The sequence below is a fragment of the Branchiostoma lanceolatum genome, chromosome 10 (genome assembly GCF_035083965.1).
Source record: "Branchiostoma lanceolatum isolate klBraLanc5 chromosome 10, klBraLanc5.hap2, whole genome shotgun sequence".
Taxonomy (NCBI): domain Eukaryota; kingdom Metazoa; phylum Chordata; class Leptocardii; order Amphioxiformes; family Branchiostomatidae; genus Branchiostoma; species Branchiostoma lanceolatum.
The window spans coordinates 13,897,570-13,916,408 of NC_089731.1; the positions used below are offsets into that span (position 1 = coordinate 13,897,570).

An 18,839-nucleotide genomic window follows, 5' to 3' on the forward strand; every position below is an offset into this window, starting at 1 on the left:
GAATAAATAGATAATGTACAACGCTTCTGATGCCAACTCTCTTTAGTTATAGATCGTACGTCAACCCTCGTTGACAATCTATCGTGACTCATCTAAGTGGAAACCAGCCCACGCGATTTCAAACAAAACATATTCTCCAAGCAGAGTTGGGCTTGTTTTGGATGCATTTTAGGCGTTTTTGTCGAGCTTCTTTTTTTTCAGGCTTTCAAAGTTTGGCTTGCAGACAAAAAGAAAACATAACAGAATAGAAAGCTCAACAAAAATGACATAAAAAGACGTCCAAGATAAGTCCAAGCCTAACGTCTGCTTGGAGAGTAAAGAAACAATGATTCCTTTGTTTTGAACACGAAAGATTCCCCAAATCATAAAGAATACAAAATAGAAAACTTGACAAAAACTCCTGAAACGACGTCCAAAATTAACAGCCTAACGTCTGCTTGGAGAGTAAACAAAGCCATTCCTCCTTTGAAGACGAGAGATTCTACAAATCAAAGAGATACCTTGGAAGAGTGGAATGGAAATTGATGAACATGTTGACCTTCTCTTGTGATAAATCAACCTGAACGTGCTACGCTGTGGACAAGATAGATAAGCGATTCCATCATCACGTACCGTAGATGGCAGGCTTACTGGTTTACGCTCTATCTAGTCCATTAGTCTTCATTACGTCCGCACTTCACCGTTGCAAGAGTTTCACTCTTAAGAGGCTGACCAGAAGATGCTACGAGTTCCAAACGTGTAACAATATGAGAATTCATGGGCTACCTCTTCGTAAGAATAAGTTGATCTCTAACTAATTCAACTCTATTTCTATAACACACTTATAAATACGACTTAAGTATCTTGCCAATGCCCTAAACTTTTACTAGCTGTTTGCAGGTTGTAGATAATGCATGGTACATGATAAATCATTAAAAAGCCAATAGATTTTGCGATAAGTCGAAAACATTTTGCTCAGAGAGTTAGAGCCTGTGCTATCTCGCTCTGCAAGGCTGGCTAACGAAGAAAAGAAAACTGTATGCGGTACAGTATATTATGCTCTTAAAACTAGAGACCCACGCCTCACGTCTTTAATACACATTTCATAGACATAGTAAAAGCATTTGGGCATTAGATCTGCTCTTTATGGTGATTTTACAACGTTATGAAGAAGAGTTGGATTCGGGTGCACCATTAAAATGTCATAATCCTTTTAAACTCATAATGACATTGGTTGAAGATATCACAAAACGAATCACAAAACAATATTTTATGTGTTTACCTCATAATCTGTATAAGACAATCCAATTGCTTAAATGCATATCTTTCTCGTAGGTAATTTCGATTCCGTGCTATTTGGTAATTAGCTTAGCCATGTTCGTGCTTTATGGCCATAAAGACGTCCTAATTATGCAGTATGGATGGTTGTGGATTTGATTATCTAAGGGGTGTTATCATTCAAGGTATAATAGCAACTGTGATATCAATACAGAATGCATAATGTGTTAACACTGATCCTGTCTTAGATTTCATGGTTAGATTTGCCATGCCCATATTTTATGGCCCTAAGACCGTAATAGTCATATTCTTTTTGTACCCGTTAACTGTACTTGTTATTTTGTTTTGTTGTGACCTGTACTTAGCCAAGTGTGGCAGATATGTGTAATAAAGGTCTTCATTCATTCATATAAAGCATAGACGCTGTATAGATGGTCGTGCATTTGATTATGTAAGGGATGGTGCTGTGTACTAAAATTCAGGTACAGGTACGGTACAGATACAGCGGTTTAGGTACAGGTCCGGACCTGTACATGTACCTAAACAAGTTTGGTCAATTATCTGTAAGTTAAACATGGAGCCAACAGTCTTTTTTAGTGTTAAGTTGTCATCTTTGTATGAGGATTGATGTATTTGAATCTCAAAAGAAGTCTATTTCCAAGTTTTCTTCATTTTCAATTGTGAGGTTATCAAAATTGTCATCTCTGTCAAACGATTTACCTACTAGTACCTTTAGTCTAAAAAATGGTGTCCGCTAGTGTTTTATTTTGTTTAGATACATGTTCAGGTACAATAGATGTTCAGGTCCGGATCTGTACCTAAAGATTTTTACAGGTCCAGGTACAGGCTTAGGTACACAGCTCTAGTAAGGGGTGTTATCAAGATTGTATTCCGTAGTAGTTCTTAGAATAGCCATTTGTTCCACTGGTCAACATTGTTAGCCCGCACTATCTGTACAGTATACCCTTTCTATGTATCGTTTCATGTTGCAATTAGCCCTCGGGCAAGAACTTGCAAATAAAACATTATTCATTATTGAAGGTATTACGGCAACTGTGATATCAATACAGAATGCATCATAGATCCTGTCTTAGATATCTGGTGCTGCAGTTGCAGGTGTTTCCTACGGCTCGGACATGGTAAGCACCCTACTCGACGTCCAAGAAACCATCTGGCCCGTTTGCATCAACTATCTGATGGGCGTCTAGACTGTAGATGAATCGGCGGATCTGTCTTTGAATAAAATTGGCATTCCCAGTGGAGATCTACACAATACCCTCAATGCATCTTCCACTTTCCCCAGTCTAGTATGGTCTAGAGATGTACAAATTATGTTTAGCTGGAAATCACATCGTGTGTGCTTGAATATACGGACTGCATGGCTCTGTCCAACCATCACATTTTGCATTCAATGCATCGATTGCCTGTGAATACAATTTCCAGTACTCAAAGAGTGTCAAATCCGCATTTCATTAGTAGGCATAACTTATTTCATAAACGAACGCCTTTGGTAATATATTTAGTTTTGACAGCCAATCCCTTTTCTTTTGTGGAACGATAGTTCTTCTTCAGTTAACTGAATAGATGATCTACACACTTAGACAAATCTTACAAGATCTACACTCATGTTACAATGTATTTACATGAAAGATTACGCGCGCTGCGACTTTGACAAATTATAATGAAACGTAATCCTCGCAACCTGACGTGGTATAAATCAAGTACGAACGCCGCAAAAATGCATAACACCATTTGCTGTATATATGAATAATTTGTCACCGTTGGAAGTGGGTTATTTTACAAGCAGACACAATCGTGTGTGATTTATAATAGTCTCTGCTTGTTACCCTTATTCTGTACTCTCGGGTGACCTTGTATTGATTGAGTGCTGTTCATGTGAGCATTCTAGCTGATAAGATCAATTGTTCTGGTCATATATACATATAGAATATATAAGTTTATATATATATTTGTATACATACATGGCAATATTAGTTTTAAACTTATGCCATTTTCTTTGTCCTTAACCTAGTTACATCTTCAAATTTGCACTGAATCATGTGTAACAAAAACATGTGATAAGAATTACCTGAATTAATGGTACATTTCGATGAATGTGGTACAGTAACTGCATTCAAGTTCGCGTGGTTTTTATTTCGCGCTAATGTGGAAATGGAGTGTTTGTGGTTGTTTTAAGTTTCCGGCAGCGCTATAGTCACATACTGCTACAGTGTTGGACAAAAAGTGTTCGCAGTGGTTTTAAGTTCGCGGTGAAACGGTCGCCGCGAAAACCGCGAACATAAAACCAGCCCGAACATTTCTTCATTTACAGTACTGGAAACTTTTGCTCAATTTATTCTATTGTGCGCGTTAGATATCTTTAAGCATTGCACATGAGTAAGGTACAACATTTCAGCTCGTCCGAACCACCTGAAGTATTTTGCATGAACGTGAAACGAGTTCGAATAGTCCTTGATGTGTGAAGGAATTTGATAAGAGCCAAAGAATGGCATTGTGCTGCACGCCTTGATTGATTCGCTGATGAGAAGTTGAAGAAGTGACATAAACTTAAGATCACTCCTCTTGTGGGACTTTAAGTCTCCTTCTCCATAGAGATAAGGAGTAGGACAATTCCTTGGGGGTTTCTTGACGAATACCTGAGTGAAGCAGGCCCCACCAAGTGCATGATTATGATAACAACATCCCTTCAAAAAGCCTTTGGGTCAGGAATACATATACTGTAAAAACGTCTTAAAGGCCCGATGGAATATGTTGGAGTTTTGCCAAGGTTAAGGAGGCTTTAGATGAACGAGAGATCCGCGCACGTTATTTTAGGTAATAGGCTGTACAAGGCAAGGGCACAAAACCCCATAAATTCTCGGCTTAAGGGCTCTCCGAACTCCCAAAGCACAATCCAGGTGCGTTTTCCACTGACGGCTTCATCTGTATATTTGTAAAAGCGTCTTGCTGGGTTTCCGTATGGGATGTGGATCTTACAGCCTGAGGGTCTGGCTTAGCAGGGTTTTAAGTAGCATGCTGCCAGTCTGATGATTTAGATTACTTGTATATATTTAATAATAACGTTCCTCTTTTGCGAACTTAACTATTCATGTGTTGTTTCTTCTTACCGATAATGATGCTGACGTTAACCTTCACCGGTATGACAAAAAAATAGATAACTTTGATACTAATACCTGTGAATAGATAAGTTTTTACCGTAAGTGGGATATAAAGTTTGGTGTATTCTGGTGTCCATGTCGATGCGTGGGCATTTTTGACCGAGAAAACAGAAGGGTTTAGTAAGTGCTTATCTTTTAACTTCTCAACTCTTGTTTTGACGCATACTCCCAGAAACGAAATCCACTCTTGATCCATGCTAGAGTTGCAAGAAAAATGGAGATACATGAAAGGGATTTAGTTGCACGTAAAACATAGATGAAATTCCGGGTACATAAGCCACCTTGTCAGTCATCCCGGCGTTTGGACATCCCGATAAGTAGACAGCGATGAGCTATTCTCCACAGGACGGCGCTAGATGATGGTCGTCTTGGCTTTTATCTAGAGCCTCCAGTGGTATTTCATCTGTATTCAATTAACGTAACTGCCTGGCAATCTCTGCCTTTTTCTTCCCAGTCAAACCACGTGAAGGAACGCTGACAGGAAACGCCGGTATCCCAACGATGAGAAGAGCAGCAGATAAAAGAGGTAATATCCGCATTGCTCAGGAAGTTTTAATATACTATACTATATAACGGAAACTTTGTGGCGTGTTTTGTTCCCTTTTAAATGGTTAACGCGGTTGGATATACTACACTTAAATGAACTTAAAATGCATCATATCTCTGTATGTTTCATGCATAAAGTTGGATGATAGACATTAAAATGACTTTTTTTCAGGTGACATACCTAACGACTAAATGTTGTGGAACGTTGGCTGAATATTTTTCCAGTTTGCAACTTAGAATGCATCATTTCTCTGTATGATTTCTGCATAACGTCGGATAGGCATTACATTGATTATGTTCTTAGATGGCTAGCCAAACCGAAAATGACGACTAAAAGTTGTAAAACATTGGCTGAATTTTTTTCCCAGTTTGCAACCAGAAATGCATCATTTCTCTGTACGTTTCAAGCATAACGTTAGATAAACACAACATTGACTTTTTTTCAAATAGCTAGCCAACCGAAAAATATAGACCAAATGTTGTGAAACGTTAGTACAACTTGGTGGAAATGTTTACCTTAAGCCCTAATACCTTATATGCTTTGGTTCCATTTCCAATCCGGGGCCCGACCGGGCAGCTTGTTGGAACAAAAAGAGTGATATGAAATACAACAAAAGACACAAGCCGTAAAAAAAACAACTCCTAACCATACAATGTGCACTTTCTTGATATGCATTTATCTATTTTTCGTTTTCGAATTTCGCAACCATCCCGGCCGGGCCCCGGATTAGAAATGGGACCGTAGCATAAATTGGATTTCATTTGACCCTTGACTTCATAATAGGAATGTCGTGCAAAATATGAAATTATGATTGGCAAGACAAGCAAACACACAAAGCATTGAAAACTGTTTTTTATCCTATTCGCTAGACATATACAACCGTCACCCATATGACCGCATTATAATCCCATATCTTCTTCTTCTTTCTTCTTCTTCTTCTTATCTGTTGTATATTTACATTACAAAAAAACTCGGATTTCTTCAGCCCTTATCATTGTATCATGTACCAGAGATAAGAAAGTAAAAAAAAAACATAACCCAACGCCACGGTGAGACAATTTCATTACACCCCAGCCCCATAGATAACAGCCTCTAGGCTTCATCAGGTATGGTTCAGACCAAGATGGATCCTTCTGACGTTATCTCGAGCTGACCAGCATGCCAAAGGTCGCCCGCAGGTAGAATCGTTACGGGCGAAGAAAAGACAGAAATATTGATTTTGTAAAGGTTAAAGATGTCGTTCGGGGAATTTGGTATGTCCGTTATTATCATAACACCAAATCCTTGGGGGAATTTCCTCTGCAAGTCAATGGTATCTTTGAGAGGCTTTCTTTTACAAGATATCGAAGTACACATCAAACATACAGCTTTTAGATTCGATTTTCTTCTACATACATGATAGTATAAGTCGTTTTGATATCTATGAAGAGCGTTGCATTGTTACTTTTTCCTTCGTGTTTTAATTTGTTTTTCAGAAATTTCTGGTTACAAAAAAATATATATAAGTTGATAGATAAAAAGTGAAAAGGCTACAAAAACATTTTTAAGCTTTTCAGATATAGAGTTTTTGTACACAATCATTTTAGTTTCACTATCCTAAACCCCTTTTTCATTAATTTCAAGTTAACATAAAGCTTTACAGTGCAATTTTCTTCGAAGTCAATTGAATACCTAAAATTTTCCAGGCAATCATAATTTTTCTGTTTTGTTTTGAAGTGTTGTGGGTAGCTTTTAGATATTGATAATAAGAAGACGAGTAGATTAATTGAAATTAAGATAGAAAACTACAATCTCTTCTTCTTAATCTTTTCAGCTGCTGAGCTTTTGCTGAAAGTTTGAAAATAGACCTTTTGTAAAGAATTTATTCTAGCATAAGCTGTGGCAGCTGTTCTTTTATTTATCAACAGCTTGGGACACGTTAATCCCAAACACGCGTGTTTCCGCTAGCAATCATACACAGACACCTTCTGATGGGATTTTACGTTGTTGTGTCTCCCCTAGGGAGGCGATACGCCAGGGTCATGTACCCGTATCTAGCACAAGAAGGCAACGAGCTCTGCCTTGAGGTGGACGATGTCATAGAGGTCTTGGAAGGAGACAGCGGAGGATGGTGCCTTGGCTATCTGGGTGGCGACGTTGGACTCTTCCCTTCCAATTATGTCAAGTTCCTCTCGTCAAATGAGGGTAGGGAAATTGTCTGCACATGTAGCGGTAGACATAGGGAAAAACTCACCGTTGAAGATGTGAGAGGACCACGGTGTAGTGTATGTTCAGAAGCTCGTCTTCGCCTTGAAACTGAATACTTATAAGTATACTTTTCGTAAATATAATTTTCAAAAGTATGAATGATTATCCTGCATGCAAAGTTATACGTGTGTTATGAGATTACTAACTGTGCAATTCCAAATGACAGTTACTCAAGCAACTGGATACAATTTAGTTGACTATTTCAAAATTTTATCTAGTTGCATGAGTAACTGTCATTTGGCGTATCTTATTTACTGGATGTCTAACATCAATTTAAATGTGCTATTCTTAGTCATTTTACGTCCGACTCCCCACTATATGCCCATACCTTATTCATCCATGGTCAATTTATCAAAGGCTTTGTTACGACAATTTGAAAAATGAGACGTGCAGTTATCCAATGTCAATGTCCATTAAATTTGTTTCCAACATTTCCACTGTGTTTTTGTTTCTTTATTTATTTCTTAAGGCTAGGTGAGTGGCATAAATTCCTTTACAACGACTGTGCAGAAGTTATAGGAGGTAAAATTCATCAATCGTGGTAAATCTTCTTATTTCATCAGCCGGTAACGCGAAGAAAATCGCTGAGTTTCCCTTGTGATTCATTTCAACAATCGTAGCAGAGGGATAACCACCTCTCTTATGGTTATTATCGCTATTTCGATTATTCAATTTGGCTCCATAAACATCAATAAGAGATGGCTTTGCAGCAAATCAATTCACCGTGCAGGTGGGACAACACTAGTCTACTGTTACGCAGGGCGAAGAAGCTCTAAAACGGCATCCGCCATCTTTGTTTCTTTTTCTTTTCTTGTACTAATCAAAATGAAATGGTACAATGCACTGTGGTGAAGAAAACTAGCAGCTGCTAATATCAAAAAGGAAAGAAAACTGACAATGACGAATACAACGCCATCTTTGTTCAGTTCTGGTGGTAGTCACGTGACCTAGGAGTCAAAGGTCACACAGGTCACGTGACACAATGGTGCTGTAGATAGGGGGAGTGTCAGCCCTTTTCTTGCCACGCAAGTTTCAACGTACCTCTACTTTGATCAATGGGAAGTGCTCTTTGATGTTACACGCTGCAACAGAAGATGTAGATGATTGTTCTTCTGGGAAGGCATGGAAGCATCAATGGTACACGCACAGGAAAGCATCATGTAAAGAGATGACCTACATTTTTCATACACTGGCTCTCTGTTTATCTGATGAAATGTAGTGTTTCATGAGAATGCAATCAATTTTTTGGCTCTGGGTGATGTATTGCCTGTCAGTTGAGTGCGTGAGCCGTTACTTTGCGTCTTGTTCAAATTTATTTTCTAGACAAGTTGCTCAGGAAGTGACGACTGCGATTGTCCAAACACCCCCATTCCACCGGGGGTGGCGATCTCGCTGCGACCTAAAATTTGACAGATCATTTAACGAATTTCATTAATAAAAACGATACTTTTTACGCTTCGTGTGATTTCTTGTCCTTAAGGTCATACTTTAACATTTTGCATGATATTCTAATTATGAAATCATGGATTACAAAAGTTTATTTAGGTCGCAGTGAGGTCGCAGGGCGATCGCCGTCTTGTGGAATGGGGGCCTAAATTTAACAATTGCTGATGGTATGAATAACTCAAAGTTGCAACTGAAATTGAAAATGTAGCACGACATTATAACAACTTCATCTATACATCTTTCTATTCATCTTACTCCAGTACTACAACTATCACTCAGAATACTGTATTTTTTGGACATGGATACCGCCAGCATTGCCGCCCGTGTAAGCCCCCCCCCCTTCTCACCGGACCCGCGGCACGCTGGCGGCGTCGCTGCGGCCGATCGATTGACAAAGCGCTCAACGAATTTCATCGACAAAAAAGGAATCTTTTTAAGCTTTGTGTGTTTTGTTGCCTTTTTCTCATACTTGTACGTCTTGAATGATATTCCCATTATAAAGTCAAGGGTAACAGAAATCCAGTTTTAGGGGGCAGCGACGCCACCAGCGTGCCGCGGGTCCAGTGAGAGGGGGGCTTAATCCTTGGATAGTTCGTATCAGATACTGCGCTTTTGAAAGGCGTGGCCATATGCCAAAAGGACATACAGAAGGGAACTGTCGTTTAGTATCTGACTTTACATACCTCAACTTTCTTTCCTACTCAAGTATAAACTTTGTTGAAGATAATAGACCAAATAAGACTTGGTAAAGCAGAAATGCATTTCCGCAGGGCATCTTGTTATTACTGAATACAAATAGAGATTGTCCAATTCTGACGAACTAACGAGTCAAAGCTTCGAACTTGAACGATGATAATTTCTCAAACCAACCTTCCATTAAACTGTTAGCGATTCATCTGGCTTGTATTTTCTGTGCAAAACTCCTCTAGATGTGTGGCTTCTCCACTTTGACGGAGCTAGTATATATTGGCATTTCTCCCAGCTCACTTTTCCTCAGACGATTTCATGTAAAGTAATGATGCCGGGAAGTACATGAAGGCGTTAGGCGATGATCAACACCTTGCGGGTATGTAATTTAGATTATTACCTCCTTCCCAAAGGATGGACGAGGAATCACCAAGTGGTTCTATCTCGTAAGAAAAGTTCTTTCGGCTCATTCCCTTGACGGATTTAGCAGCTAATAATCTAGATCTACTTTACCAGACACCGCATTACAATGGAATTATCGTACACAGATGCTGAAGCTTACGGATGTAACATCCGTAGTTACTTCAGGTATTATTTTGGGAGGTACACATCGGGAATACTGCATTCATTATTGATGCACCTAAAAGCGAGGATAATGTCAGGTAGCAATTACAACGTTAAGAGCAAAGGTGGGGTCTCTAGTGACCATCACGGCACGTCAGACTCTTCTAATGGTTGGTGCGGACTTTTTGGCAGGCGGTTGTCTCTGGCATGCCTTTGGGAGAGAGTAGGGAAAAGAACAGCAATCAATCAACTGTCAAACCTTCGCTATCTGGCCGTGACTTCAGGACGTGGCTCTCATGTTGTGTGGAAGTGTAGATAAAAGCTTTGGCTGGTTCAAGCAGCAACTGAAGGGAAAAGGAAACTGCGCTGAGATCAAAAGGAAAGGAAAGAGAAAAAGGAAAAGAGTCTGACATCAAATAAACAACGTTAGACATAGATGACTGCTGTACGGACCTTTGGTTCTTCGAACCATCTTTTGATCCTGCAGCATGTAATAGTCTAGTCTAGAAGGGTTGTAAACAAGGGTGCACCATGTATATCTTAGCGGTACTTTCTAACAGAAGTTTTCGCTGTGATGTCCAAAGACCTAGATGAGCAAGATAGTTTAGCATATATATAGCTTAGCGGTTCTTTCTAACATGATTTTTCACTGTGATGCCCAAAGACCGGTACAAAGCTGTACACCTAATGTAGCTACAACATTTAGCATCTAAGGTAGACTCCAAATTGCTAACACGTAGCAGTAATGTACCGCTGGTTCTTCGTGTATTCCTTGTGAACATAATGTTTCATACTTTAAGATTAGAATCCTTCAAGCTTGCAAAATTAGAAAGTATACACCACACATATGGCTGAAGCTCATAGTTTCAAAACAATGGACCATGGCAAGCCGTGAATGAATCGTACAACGGTCCATCTGTGCATGTCGGTCGCTGAACTTGCCGATAAAATCACCAACGCGCCCATTGTCAGCTATAGTTGCGGCGTGAGCACTTTCATGATTTACGCCGACGTCTGGGTTGCTGGCTCATCCAAGATATGTTTCTATGATAAGAACAAAAATGAGCCTTTCCTTTCTATCATCCCGTCAGGTAGTCACTTATATTCAAATAGGGTTCTCGCTCAATGTTATCTTTCTCAGCGCACGGTGTCTACTTCTTGACGTGGCTCAAGTTGCAGGTGAAGATAGCTTTATCATCGTCGGTCATGGACAGCGCTTCCGGGCGTTTAACAATGAACGTGTATCCCCCACACATCAGAAACTCGCTGTACAAAGCATCATCTTACGCCTGGTAAAGCTTTTCACGCCAAAAGTTTGTCAGACTTTACACTACTACAAGACTTTGTTTGAATGAATTGCCTGCGGTCAAGTCCAAAAGCATCACATACCTCCTCAATATATGAGTTATTATATCATAGTCAGCATGATTTTAATCGATGGTTTCATGGCACAATCACTGCCTAACCACCGGATTCTTTATCGGCCATGTTATCTATACAATATTTCTGTCGGGTGAAGAGACAGTATTGTGATGTGAGCGATAGGGCGGTAGGCCTTGAAGTGGAGGTTGCGTGCATGCCAACATGACTGCCAGGCAGGAAAACAGCAGGAGGCCATGTCGTCCCTAACTCTGCCTTTCCGATAGGTAGGGAGGATAGAAGGGGTACAAACGAGCAATAAATGGTTGTTCAATTGACTGGAAGGAAATACAGGTTCTTGCTCAACACGTGTAATTAATAATGATTTTATGACATGGAAGGGAGGATATGCTAGTGCAGTCTGTTGCAGCGCCGCCAACGGCAGTACCTGTAACTGCAGCCTATGGATACCTTGTGGTCCGGTGGCTTTGAACAAAACTGGCTATAAATTCCTGTTAGAAATGGGTATGTTATAATAAAAAAAGGTAGACGCTAAATTGAGAAAATAAATCTTTATCGTACTCTGTATATCAAAGTTCCTTTAGAGTTATGTTTAGTTGTAAGATTGCGTTTCTACATAGTAATATTGTTGGGACGCACTTGAGTGTTGTCTAAATTCTGAAGGCGTGCCGCAGTGAAGATTCCTAAAGACTCCTTATGGATCTAGAGAAGATCTGAATGTCAGGCACATGATCTCATTAAGGACCTGCCGACCTATTCTCTGTATCAAATCAGTTACGTTCTAGTTAAGGTACACCGTTGGCTATGACGTCATGGAATACATGTAAGGCGATTTTCCTTTAATGGGGGCATAGATGGTGTACTCTACTTGATGTTTTAGATTTAACCTTGAGCCTATAGTTTTAGAAGGAAAGGTCGTGACCTTTGGAGTTTCCGTCAGACTAAGGACATGATTCTTGTACGGGTCAGCTAATTTAGTAGAATCCTTTAAGACTTGAGGGCGAGGTTATCGGAGCGCTGATAGGCAAGAAGTTTTCGTATTTTCTAGAGATGCTCTTGGCAGACTCGTTAACACTTAAAGTCGTAATGGGAACTGCGAGGCATAATCGCTCTCCTGTCAAGGACATTGTAGATGACGTCTGTACAGTGATAGAAGCAACTTACGTTTTCCTGGAAAACCTTGCGTAAGAGGCAAATTTCTGGGTACTGAACTATAATGTACATCAAATATAAGTTTGATTCTCAACACATCCGTATGGCATCGCTACGATATGTATTCTCTATAAAAGAAAAGATCTATTCAGCTTTACTGATACAGATTTTTATCTTAGCTTCGATGTTTTTTTTAAATACTCATCCTACAATATCATTTTCTTATGACGCCGTTCTATTGACATTTATCTAATATCTAGCTCTGTCTAGTCTAAAAGGATACTACCCTGAATCTTTGATATCGACTACTAGCTCGACATTAATCAGTTAAAAATAGATTTTCTTCGACAGACAAAAAACATAACATTTTTTATACAAACCTACGGCTTTTGGTGATTCGTATATAGGGAGGAGCTCTCGGTTCATTTTTTTTTTTTTTGCTTGTCGGTTGCATGATAATAACTTCATTCTGAATCATATAACGGATTTATGTTGAAAGTTTTCCAGTGTTTCAATGCTTTAAAGAAGGGTGTGTATAGATACATCGACCGCTGTCAAAGTCCTTCTATTGTGAAAACATGCTATAGCGGATATAACCTAACAAAGGGAGGTATTTGTGGTGTGTTCAGTTCAGGCATATGGATAACATCATAACATCATGTGTTGAAATATTAAAAAGACTTTGACCGATCACGGGCAACTATTCAACTTTTCCTTCTACAATCAAATTAAAACAATTATCTGCTTGGTCTTAAATTGGCTTTGACATAACAATTGTAGTCATTATTGATGAAAAATGAAAAGTCTAAGACTTTTACTGTTATCCTGTCGTATTTCAGACGAAATGCAGCATTTTCTGTCTGTCGAAGTGTCTTTCAAAGTTGTTGAGTTGAAATTTGATTTCATAATTAAATGAACGAAAGGCTATATGGAACAAAACAAAGGGATGTTCTGTTGAAAAAATTCAGAATAACTGTATGGAAAGAGAAACATATTTTTGCTGAAGACACCACGCTTGTCTGGAAAAACAACTGCACATCATATCAATTGTAAGACTTATTAGTTTTGAAAATTTACATGTATTATCTTTCGTTTCTCTTCACTTTCCTGTAGTTACCACTAAGTAAGTAGCCACTGTTATTGTTACAATAACTCATATAGCGCGATATGTTACAACACTTTGCTAGGCTTATAGATGCACTTGAATTAATATGCACCAAGATCTTACGGATTCTTTCAGCCTACACTGAGCAAACTTGTTATCCATTTGGCCATAATACACAGACCTGCCGGATTAAGAAAACTGCATTTCATCAGCCACTTCTCAAACAAAAATCGACGTTTTGTCTTTCTTTACGTTTCGATCCACGACAACTCTTTTGTTAGATCATCGACTTTTGTCGCTGATTCATACCGCATCCAATATGTACCGGGACAGCTTGAACTCTTGCCAGTACATTTATTTTGTTCTGTACAGCTTTTCGATGGAATTGGATACAAAGACTGAACACCAATCATATACACACACAATGCGAGACCGAAGTTCAAGTTCGTCCCGTCTTCGTGTGAACGTCCAAGATCGTTTGAGAGCTTTTACCGCTCATGTGATTTAAACTAGGCGTCCCCAAAGCGACTTAATTATTAATGGCCATTCAAAAACCTCTTATACTAGAAAATAGGCAATTTACAACAAATCATAAAAGGTGGCTGTCAAACTCCTGGTAATTGTCCTGGAGCAGAAGCCACCCACAACGTTTACCGGGAAAAGCCGATAGTGTCTTTTTTATGTGAGGTGTGAGAATTGTCCCTACTAGCTAACGGACGTTTCAGCACGTTGATATTTTTCAAATCGTATTCTGATAACGTCCTTGTACGTGGTCGTTGCGCTGTCACTTTGAATCAACGTGTGCCTTTTCAGCCTTCACCAGGCCTTCCTACGGGGGTACGGACGGGGGTACGGATTGTAGTATTCGGTAAACAAATGGAATTTTAGGCCAGGAGAGTTAGTCTACGGGAAGGTGGAAATTTCCCCCTAGGCTGGACAAACCCTGTGGTACGTGGCCAAAGCTCACTGGCAAATTATTATCCCTATTACCAGTGTAGTTAGACTAGTAGAGACTATGACTTTCGGCTTTCATTCAACCTCACCTGTTCAGTTCATCCAATAAGACTCTTGTTTTCTGTGTTTTCTGATGTGATTGTATCTAGTTTTTTGTTGTTTCCATTGACATTATTCTCAGCACCCTCTCGAGTGTTGAACCTGAAATGTGAATTATGTACTCGATGCACGCTTATGAGCAGAAGTGGCTTTGCAAGGCTGGAGTAAAACGAATGCCCCGTTCCCCCATTATCTCCGACGGTTGAGTCTGAGACCACATAATATGACAGGTCTCACCGGAGTCCATGACGGCCGTCCTTTTGTTTGCAGGATTATGGCTGGCGCCACTTGGCGCTCCAGTCAAGAATGAACTACTCTTATCAATAATTAAGGCCATTTTCCCTTCCTCTTTCAGCCGTCAAGATGGAACAGTGTGACGGAAAACCACCATCCAAGAGGGCTAAATAGGGCGGGACAGGAGATGGTATGATTCATGAGGTCAACAGCGGGGGACAGCTTACTTCTGATTCAGTGCTTCCGACGAAATCTCGCGAGAGTTGAATGATGACGTATAGGTGCGATGAACGTGACTTGAGAGGACTGCGAAGGCCCGGTTTGAAGTTTGTCTAGCACTTACAGAATGAAGAAACGTTGAATATTTTCAGTACAATTCATAACCTAGTCCTGTCGATTTGTGGACAATAGGTCTTCATGCATGGATTCAAAAGTGTTCTCACGATAAGCTTACGATGCCTATTTGTTATCGGGTCCCGGGTTGATTTTAACTCCGAGTTTAAAAAAATCTCGGGGCCCGGCCGTGCCTAAAAATAGCTCGGTTGCCACAGGGTATCCCACGTAAGGGTCACGTCCGAAAGTGTAAGAAACAGACCGTAAACTGCCCGGCAGGGTCCCTTTTTCCAATTGTGACCGAAGCATAAGTAGAAGCTTTGACTGTTATTGCACAGGGCACCTTAACGAAAAAAGTCTATGGTGATGATTAAGTCAAGTCCTACAGAAATGATGACAGATTCTACATTTATTTGACCAAAAGTGACCTGCTTTAATAGCAAAACTTTTTGCAGAACAAAACACAAAAGTGTTTTGTGCAAGAGCCTTACATTTGTGTGTTGTGCTGTCCATGGTGTTAGCAATGTGCAATACTTCAGCTGGCAAAAAGCTGGGGCCTTTTTTGACAATGTTTATCAGCTGTAGTCTCTTGCATCTAGAGCTACTATTTTCTATTGGCGTTTCAGCAATGTGGATATATTTCAGGTGAATTTAGGTGATGTATTTCTTTGGGTAGTGCATATATACATAAACAATCACAACATAGTTAAATTATGAAGGGTGGCGGGCTTGAGGGTGAAACAAAATGTGGACTAGCTTTGCAGTATTGAATGCCTTCCATGTATCCACCGCATTTTTTACGTTGGCAGTACAGCAGATACATGTGGACGTCTGAGTCTGACAACAACTGTTCTCCCGACGAAATCTCGCGAGATTTGACTACGAGTCGACATTCGTCAGTGGCACTGATAGAAGATATGAGTGACAAGCGAATCTAGAAAGTGAAAGAGTGTACATAATCTTATCAAGCGCAATCAAATAATGTTTAAATGATGTGTATGTTTGTTTCAGAGGGATGATATTTTGTGTCTATGTAAATGTATGCCTGACTGTGATTTCTGACGGATCGTGTTGAAGTATGAATTATATGTTCGAGAATAAAATATCCTTACAATTGACCGTTTCACCATCTTCTTGTTTTCCTTTTGACCAGTGGTGAAGAATACAAAAAACAATACCTTCCCTAAATAAGCAGCCAATATCATGACATGGACTGTCGTGTCTGATTAACGACTGGTTCTACCAACTCTGACCATTACTTCCTGCCACTCCGGCAAGTCTGACCTTTGCGGCCATCTTCTCACTCACTTGGCTGCCACTCAAATATTTGCACACAGAAACCATACCCAAACAAACTCACACACAACATAGATTCCGTACACGTAGTCAAAAAAAATGGATAACATCACGATAATCCACAATGTTGCAAATTTTAGTATCCCTAACATCATAGCTATTTGTCAACATAGTAGCAATAGCTATATTTAGTCAAGCCCTTGACATTCACAACTTCAGTAGCTGATACCTTTGTTATATAGGCACATTATGTATTATCAGTGCAGAAATAAAGCTCCCTATCTTTTCCCTCAATCTAACAGCAGTTGTGCGTCACAGGATGGGCCAAATGTACCGCATACACTACCCCCCTCCCCCATGAGTAATGGCTTGAAGATACCATACCGCGTAGTCAGCATGATGTTATCTTTCTATTCGCTGCGTCCACATGTATCATTACCCACGCGTAGCATCTTTATCAAGTCTGAAGACTATCATACTCATATAGTCGAAGGTGAAGGAACCGTGCATTGTGATGTGAGCGATAGGGCGGTAGGCCTTGAAGTGGAGGTTGCGTGCATGCCAACATGACTGCCAGGCAGGAAAACAGCGGGAGGCCATGTCGTCCCTAACTCTGCCTTTCCGATAGGTAGGGAGGATAGAAGAGGTACAAACGAGCAATAAATAGTTGTTCAATGGGCTGGAAGGAAATACAGGTTCTTGCTCAACACGTGTAATTTGTAATGATTTTTACGACGTGGAATTACTGTGTGGTGGGGAAAACGCGGTGGTTCTTTTGCAGCGCCACCTGTGGGGAAGGGGATGGAATTGCAGCGCAGTATTAAAGCCCTTTGTCTTACAATTAAATCGAGTGTTAAAGAATACATCACAACGTAGCAAGTATCCCTGAGTGATTGTGGAATGGAAACTAAGAAATAAATCGTATTGACCCCCGAGAAGGGAAGGTTGGACTTAAAATGGATGTATACAAGGCTAATTAACATTTGTTAACAACGTTAACGTTGCTCTTGATGTCCATAACATGAACCGTCTCAAAGACCCCAATCTTTCCCTGAAAATCAATGTAGTCGCTGATCTAAGTGACAGTCTGTTTGTAAACCTGACATAGACCGTTAAGAAAAGACTTCCCATGCAACAAAACCCTCAGTCGACTGTTTGGCGCCGTGTTTTCAGACCTTCCAGACTATGACCGAAGATCTTCTGTTTTCCGTAACAAATCAATCACATATCTAGTAGAAACCCGCCCACGTCGTGAGTCTATTCGACCTGTGTCTAAATACCCCGTCACACATATATGAGTAACAACGTTAACGTCTTAAATCGTGCGGAACGTTTATTTCCTACCTTATACAGAAATCTTTATTGACACAACAAAAGTACACCGACTTCCGTAAGGCCTTCTACAACTATACATACATACATACAAACAAGAAGATACAAATGAATTAACCTACGTACAAGTATATGACTAAATCAACATGTTGAGTTTGACGTATCACTTATACTACTAGTTCTAAGTTCTTACTTAACATTCTTTGATATATTTACCTATTTGCACACGGTAAGGGTTATCTCTCTCTAGAATGTAATTGAATTTATCTATAGGATGGAATGTATCAAATTCTGTTGAGCAAGCGGAGAGAAAATTGAACAGCTTTGATCGTTTATAATCATCATACCGTGAACTTATAGTGTTGTCGTTCTTTACCAACGTTTCGCTGATTTCGAAATTGATCTCAAAAGAACTGCTTTCTTTCCGAAATCAACGACAGTTTACCTTGGGGAAACTATAAGGCGGCACCCCCTAGTTTATTTTGGGTCTCAATTCGAGTTTGCACACCCCCAAGTCTAGCGACCGTCTCTTCCAGGTAATACTTCTGAGCCAAAACAACTGTGAATGGGAATGAAGGATATCCCTCTAGCTACAAGAAAACCCGAGTTTCGGTTTCTTCAACCTTTGTAATTTTAGTAAATATAAGAGGGGAAAAGTATTTTTCCGTCAAAAATGAGGCGCAAAATTTGGCATTTTCCCGTGGAACTAAACACATTACAAAATTTTTTGACACGAAAATGACTGTTAGTGTCAGAAAGAGAAAAATCCAAGGTATAATCAAGCCCATTATAAAGAAAATCCTACCACTGTGATTTTCACAATAACCCGACGCGCGAGGTAATGCAACACGCCCAAAAGAACGCAACAAAGGTCAATCTGGGTCAAAGGGGCAGTTTACCTTCAACGCGTATGGATATCCGGAAGTAAGGCTCGGATCGAAACGCAATTTCCACCCAAAGCACACCGGTTCATACGCTCATCAGCTATGTTAGTATTTAATGTCAGTTCGAAGCACATTTTGAGAAA

The 18,839-nt window shown here is 39.9% G+C and overlaps 1 protein-coding gene across 2 annotated transcripts in view; it reads left to right on the top strand.

The window, feature by feature from the left end:
• LOC136443930 (protein amalgam-like) overlaps positions 1-15,435 on the top strand; it is a 64,964-nt gene extending 49,529 nt beyond the window's left edge. Inside the window, exons 6-8 of one of the 2 annotated variants that reach the window (XM_066441307.1) lie at positions 4,891-4,962; positions 6,985-7,167; positions 14,973-15,435. In XM_066441307.1, coding sequence (XP_066297404.1) covers positions 4,891-4,962; positions 6,985-7,167; positions 14,973-15,025 — 308 coding nt within the window. In that variant the 3' untranslated portion in view covers positions 15,026-15,435. Of the gene's footprint in view, positions 1-4,890; positions 4,963-6,984; positions 7,665-14,972 lie in introns of those variants that run through there. The other variant, XM_066441306.1, reaches the window with a different exon arrangement.
• The last annotated feature ends 3,404 nt before the right edge of the window (positions 15,436-18,839 follow it).